Source organism: Mus caroli, unplaced genomic scaffold (assembly GCF_900094665.2).
Source record: "Mus caroli unplaced genomic scaffold, CAROLI_EIJ_v1.1 scaffold_13707_1, whole genome shotgun sequence".
Classification (NCBI taxonomy): domain Eukaryota; kingdom Metazoa; phylum Chordata; class Mammalia; order Rodentia; family Muridae; genus Mus; species Mus caroli.
Genome location: NW_018391069.1, coordinates 1 through 7,436, shown reverse-complemented (window position 1 = coordinate 7,436; position 7,436 = coordinate 1). Strand labels below are relative to the sequence as shown.

Below are 7,436 nucleotides of genomic sequence, written 5' to 3'. Positions count from 1 at the left end.
ATATATATATATATATATATATATATATATATATAGCCATTTTAAATATGGTATCATTGAAAATTTAAAATCTTTTTAAAATAAATGTCCTACAACATTGTGGAGGAATTATCACAATTTTTTTCAAATAAAATCTCAAATACAGAAACCCTATGTTAAAAAAAAGATATTACATAAAATGTATATCAACTTTTATAAAGTACATTCAATTCCCATAAATCTAACCACATTGAATGTTATTAGGAAAACAGAAATAAATTTAAATGTTGAATGAGTATAGTAGATGTAAATAAACAGTGATAATGAGAAATAAAATTTTGAAATATGTAAATGACAGCCTTGGTAATAGAAATGTCTGTCCCCATAGTAATTCTCTGTCAAATTTTATCAGGTATCACAGACAATGTATTTTATTCTAGCAATTAAGAATAGAAATAGCAAGTCATAGCTTGTATGGTCATCTTTTCTTATAACAAATTAAAAATTATCTGTTAGAATAGGTGGATTATTTATGTTTCTAATTGGTAAATTTTCATAAATTTCTGACATTAATACAAAAAATAAATGGCAATGCCTTTAAAACATTATGTCAAAGAAATGAAACAGAAATTATTCCTAGAGAAAAATACTTCTCTCAGTCCTGACCTCTGCTGCAGGATTCACAGACCACAAAAATTTCAAGGTACGGTAGATAGATGATTTGAATAAAATCTGTATATCTTCTTAATACATGTAACTAATGATAAGGGCAGATACCCAAAAGGCCGATGTACAAGAACTGGGCATCCATGATGACTGACAGAAGAAACATTAGCAGACCAATATAGACCACTATATTTTAGTCTCTATGAAGTCAGCCAAAAGCCATGTTTGTTCCAATGTTCTCAATTAAATCACAAGAAAAATAACTTGGAAATTGGCAAATTATGGGAGTCTCTCTACTAGCAAGGTCAATACCGTGTGTCATTCATTCAGCATATAGTTAGAAATTGTAACTCAAAAATGAAAAACAATAAGGTACTCATAAAATAATCAGAATTGAAAAAATTCTCAGCATTGAAACCTAAAGTAAATTTTGAATATCTCCTAGAAATGAAGAGCCAGAAAACTCATGGTATTATAGTCTACATCTCAGTATCTCTATAATGTCTTGCTCTTATAATAAAGTAAAATATGTATATGAAGTTTGCACTTACTTCTTGTCTAGATTCCGACTGAAATATTCATTCTTCACATAACCATGTTTTGTGGAAATATAAAATAAACAATACGTTTCTTCATCTCCTAATTTATTTTCAGTATCTTTTATTCTCCAAAAACATTTGGGGTCACTCAAATGACAAAAAATAAATGAAATCTTTAGAAACCAGAAGACAGAGATCAATGAAAACATCTTTTTCTTGTCAGCAAGATATCTGCCTGAGCAAAATGCAGCTTATATATTCAGATAGATAGAGTCTCATGTATTAATATTTTGTGAACCCATCCAGGCACCACTATTTATTACTGTACCTACTACTAACTGACAAATGTACTTCTCTTAGGAATATTTACATTGCAGTCCCTTGTTTGCCTCTGGAGGATTCTTAAATAGTCTATATCCTTAGGCTTGGCATCTGAGCTCATATGTTCACGTAACAAATAAGGTGGAATAACTTTCTTCATGATTATCCTTTAAATCCATATCCCTTATGATTACATCCATGTCAGTAGACATGAACATCATGTATGATTCCTCTTGGGCAAATTTTCTAACAAGCCTAGTCCATCAAACCAGTTTTTTATGACAAATTGAAACAGTTAACTCAGATTACATCAGGTATTCTAAATGAGCTTTGCTTCAAATTATGACAATGACTCCAACTGAACAAAACTGAGCTCAGTAATAAACAAATTAACAATATCATGAAATGCCTGCCTATATCCCTTGCACTTGCAGTGATTAATTTTATAAGGTGTCTTATAAACAGTTTTTCTCTATCTTTAACTCATAACTATAAATGGAATTACTTTTGTGTCAGTGTTGTGGAAGAATGAGTTATTTGAATTTAACATTTTCATAAACTCATTTTGTAAAAGCTGATTTTGCACGAAATTTAAGGCTAGTAAAATTTACTTTCATTTTTCTGAAAGGAAGTTTATACAACAAGTTGAGTGCACAGAATATCATGGTTAACCTCAATTTTTATTAACCTTAATTTTAATACTGATTAAGAATTCGAGTCTATTATAATGTAAGAGGTTTTACATAATGATTCATCCTTACATTGACCCTAGATTATATTCAATTTCTATTACTATTTAAAGTTATTTATAACCATTTTTATTTACTCCTCTTCTGTTGTAGTTTACTTTATGGAAGATTTTTTGAGTGATATATATATATATCAGTTATATATATACTGTATATATATATATATATATGTATATGTATATATATATACAATAGGAAGCAAAATTATCCCTTAAAGGAGTGAAAAATTTTCACAACAAAAGATAGCTAAAAGACTCAGTGTATTTGGCTGGGTTATATAACCTACTTTGTTTTTGTTTTGTTTTGTTTTTTAGTATTATTTTTTTAGAATGAATTTTCCAAAATACATGTGTACTGCCATTCATTAGCTTTTTTATTTTGCTTTTTCCTAGCTGATCTATTATATTGCATTGCTCTGACCATGATATTTTTAAAAAGTAATATTTTTTAGTTCTTTGAAAGTCTTTATTTTTGCATTATATTTGATTGTAATACTATATTCCCCTAATTATTTCTATATCCATATTTATCATACAAAGAACTTTGATACATAATTTTTTACATCTATGAAGTCTACATTTTGCTGGAAACTGATTAGGATAAGTGGGTGTTCAAAGAAAGACAGTCACATCATTTTGGTGTGGATTATATTAAAATATACAAATTCTGTCTCTATTTCCTAGTAATTAAAATTTCCATTCATTAATACCAATGATCGAATTGTGTACACAGCTCTCTTCTTTACATTTGAATATGATCTGTCTAAGATTCACAAGGCTTTGTGTTTCCTGGTAAAGTCCCTGGGATTTTACACCTGTCCTGGTGTTTCTAAGAGTATGTTTTCTTCTAGTCATCTACAAACTCTGTAACTTACATTCAGTCTGCTCAGAATACTTCAGTAATTCCCATGCCCTGAAGAACATGGATTAATTATGATATCCTCAGATTAGAATATTGTGTAGTTTTTCATAATTATCATTTCAGTTCAGTCATTTCTCTCTGTTAATTATCTTATACAAAGAAATAGAAACTTTTAAGATATGTGTTGAGAGCTTTCTTGGAATATGCAATTAATTTAAAAATCTGGGATCCTATACCTGCTGTCCACATATGTAGCAATAGTTCAGTTTGGTATTAGTGGAGGTCTTTAAACAACTGGAGCAGGGGCTATCCTGTGCTGCCTGCCTGTGGTTCCTGTTCCCCTAAACTGTCTGAGTTTTCTGACCTCAATTGGAGGGGATGTGCCTAGTCCTGCAGTGACTTGGTATTCCAGGATGGGATGGTACTGAGTGTGATGAGCCTCCTCTTTTCAGATGAGAATGTTTCTTAGTTAGGGTTTTACTTCTGTGAGCAGATACCATGACCAAAGTAACTCTTTTATGGACAACATTCAAATAGGGTTGGCTTACAGGTTAAGAGGCTCATCAAGGTAGGAGTATGAGAGTATCCAGATGGTGCAGGACGCTGAGCTTTTCAGAGGCAAACAGGAAAGATTTTACAGTGATTGTAAATCCTGTGCCCACATTGACAGACTTCATATAACAACACTATTGTTGTTTAGTCTGTCCATATGAAGTGTGTCTTATGATTTCTGTCTGCACCTCGGAGCTAACCCTGTGCTATAGTTCTCTCCAACACTATCCTGAACAGAGACAGCTTGTCTCCCAGTAGCACTGACACACCCAAGATTAGAGGCTCAAAAGAGGTTCCAGTCAGAGCGAGCAAGACAAACTAATATCAGAGGTAACCAGATGGTGTGAGGCGTGACAAAGAATATAAGCGATAGAAATCAAGGCTACTTGGCATCATCAGAACCCAGTTTTCACATAACAACACACACACATGAAAAACAAAATTCTAAAATTCTCTTTTATTTTTGGGTTCTTGTGAGGTTTAGGTATGAGTAGTTGTGGCTCCATAGAATGAATGAGGTAGTATTCCTTCTCTATTCTGGAATAGTTGATGGTGTATTTTTAGAATATCTTTGATGAAGGTCTGGTAGAATTCTGCACTAAAGCCAATTGACCTTGTTTTTGTTTTTTTTTTTTTTTTGGTTTTTGGGTTTTTTTTTTGTTTGTTTGTTTGTTTTGGTTGGGAGGTTTTTAATGAATTTATTTAGGTGGTTTTGGCCTGTTTAGATAGTTTATCTTTTCTTGATTTAAGTTTAATATGTGGCATCTGTTTTGAAAATCATCAGTCTCACCTATATTTCCCAGTTATGTTGAGTATAGGCTTTGTAATTGAATCTGATGATTTATTTATTTACTTACTTTCCTCAGTTCCTGTTGTTATGTCTTTCTTTTCATTTCTGAATTGTTAATTTGGATACTATTTTGGGTCCTTTAGTTTCTTTATCTAGTGTTATATCTATCTTGTTGGTATTTTCAATGAACCAGCATTTGGTTCCTTGATTTTTCTGTATTGTTCACTTCTTTTTTTTCCATTTAGTTGATTTTTGCCATGAGTTTGACTTTCTACTCTGCTTTCTTCTCCACTTGTGTGTGTGTGTGTGTGTTTGTTTTGTTTTGTTTTGTTTTGTTTTTGTTGTTTTGTTTTCTAGAGCTCTCAGGTGTGTTCTTCAGTTGGTAGTGTAGGGTTTCTCCAACTTCTATATCAGGGCACTTAGTATCATGAATTTTCCTCTTAGCACTGCTTTTATTTTTCCCTAAAAATTTGGAATGCTGTTTCATCAATTTCTTTGAATTCCAGAAATCCTTTACTTTTTTTTTCTTTATTTCTTCAATGATCAAGTTATGACCAAATAGAGAATTGTTCAGTTTCCATGTGTATGTGGTTTTTTTTTTGTTGTTGTTTTGTTTTTCTTGAAGACTGAACCTTAGTTCATGGTGATCTGATATGATGCCTGAGAGTATTTCAATCTTCTATCTGTTGAGACTTTTTTTCTGACTGATTATATGGTTCATTTTGGAGAAGGTAACATTGGGTGCTGCAAAGATATACTGTCTTGTTTTAGGATGATATAGGGGATATCTATCTGTTAAATTCATTTAGTTCATAACTTCTGTTCAGTTTCTCTTTCAATCATCTGTCCTATAGTGAGAGTGGCAATTGAAATCTCCTACTATTATTTTTATGGGGTCAATGTGGGTTTTGTAGTCTGTTAGCTTGGTTCTTTTTTACTGGGGATTTGGAACTGTTGATCTTGAGAGATATTAAAGAGAGATGATTGTTAATTCTGGCTATATTTGTTATTATATGTATCATTATGTATATGTGATTCTATCCTTTTGGCTTTGTTGTAGGATGATTAATATCTTGTTTTTTTCTTTGATGTAGATTCCCACCTTGTGTTGGAGCTTTTCTTCTGTTATTCTCTGTAGGTATGGCATAGTAAATAGATATTGTTTGAATTTGGTTTTGTCCTGGAATATATTTGCTTTCTATCTATGCTGATTGAGAATATTGTTAGGTATAGTAGACTTGGCTTGCACTGTGTTCTCTTATGTTCTCCATGACCTCAGTTTAGGCTTTTCTGGATTTTCTTGTGGTATTTGAAAAGTCTGGCATAATTCTTATAGGTGTCTTTTACATGTTCCTTGTCCATTTTTCCTTGGTCTTTTTTATATTCTTTATTTATTCTGTGAATTTTCTGTTTTGATTATTATGTGAAGAAAGGATTATCTTTTATCTATTTGTTATTTTATCAACTTCTTGTGCTTTATGGGCATTTCTTGCTTTAGGTTGGGGAAGTTTTTTGTTTTTTGTTTTTGTTTTTTTTATTTAGAATTTTTTTGACAAAGTTTTTGGGTCCTTTAAGCTGGGAATCTTCTCTCTTCCGTATTACTATTATTCTAAGGTTTACTCTTTTCATTGTGCTGTAGATGATCTGTGTTAGAAGTTTTTTTGTTTGTTTGTTTGTTTTTTTTATGTTTTAATTTTTCTTTGACAGTTGTGTCAGTATCTTTTTAAGTATGTTCTATACCTTAGAGTCTCTCTTCTATCTCTTTTAATTTATATGTTTTGCTTACCTCTGTAATTCTTGACATTTTCCCTTGGTCTTCCATTTATACCTTTGCCTCCCTTTTGGTTTTCATCATTGTTTCTCCTTCCACTTTTAGGTCTTAGACCACTTTGTTCAGTTCATTCATCTATTTGAATCTGTTTTCTTGTATTTCTTTAAGGGAATTATTTGTTTCCTCTTAGGGGCTTCTACCTGTTTACCCATGTTTTCCTGTATTTCTTTAAGTAAGTTATTTATATCCTCCTTAAAGTTATCTATTATTTTCATGAGATAGGATTTGAAACTGAGGAATGTTCCTCTTGCTCCACATATTAATCGGCATGTGCTGTCACTTGTGTTTATTTTAGTCATGGTAATGAAGGTATAATGGAATGTCACAATCATTTACTTTACATTTCCCTGGTGAATAAGGATGCTGAACATTTCTTTAAGTGCTTCTCTGCCACTTTAGATGCTTCTGTTGAGAATTATGTTTGACTTTGTACCCAATATTTAATTGGGATATTTGATTTGTTTGTGTGTAATTCCTTAAGATTTTATATATTTTGGATGAGAATCCGGTGCTGGATATAGAGTTAGTGGAGAGATTTTCCAAAATAAAGGCTACCATTTCACCATGTTAATGATGTCCTTTGTTGCTATTTGTGTCATGGTTCTCAACCTGATTGACCCTACATGCCCTTAAGCTTTAGAAATAAGGTGGCACAGAATAAATGGCTCAGACTATCAAGGCAGGTAACAATGCCAAACCAAGCTTGTATGAATACTTCCATAAACTCTGAGTACATTGCCTGTCCCTGAAAGAATTAAAAGAAATAAACACAGTATGTGTATTACCTGTCCTAGTCCTTATCCTTTCCTTACACTTTAATCACACCCTGGTCAATGGGTTGGTGAAAATCTCTCAAGAGCACCCATATAGGTATGGTTACAGTCTGGGGTAAAACATAAGTTTAACCTGACACTTTGTCAGAAGCAAAGTGAGAAGTTGCCACTGAAAGGTTATTGAGTATCTCCTTCTGACTAATGGGAGGGGTAATGTCCCTTTTCAGATGCCCAGTAATTTAAAGCATGATTCAGCCCTTTCTCATTAAAGGAGATAAAGTTGAGTTGAAAGAACCTCTACCAATGTTAGGTCTGAATCTCTTTTGTGTTCTGAATACTAGTTCCAAGCAAGTATTTTCTTTTTTTTTTTTTTTT

The 7,436-nt window shown here is 32.0% G+C and overlaps 1 protein-coding gene across 1 annotated transcript in view; it reads right to left on the bottom strand.

Moving 5' to 3' along the window:
• The window catches only part of LOC110288977 (vomeronasal type-2 receptor 116-like), a 20,967-nt gene extending 19,574 nt beyond the window's left edge, over window positions 1-1,393 (bottom strand). Inside the window, exon 1 of the mRNA XM_021155196.1 lies at window positions 1,197-1,393. Within this exon, the coding sequence (XP_021010855.1) occupies window positions 1,197-1,393 (197 nt within the window). The remainder of the gene's footprint in view (window positions 1-1,196) is intronic.
• Window positions 1,394-7,436: the final 6,043 nt, after the last annotated feature.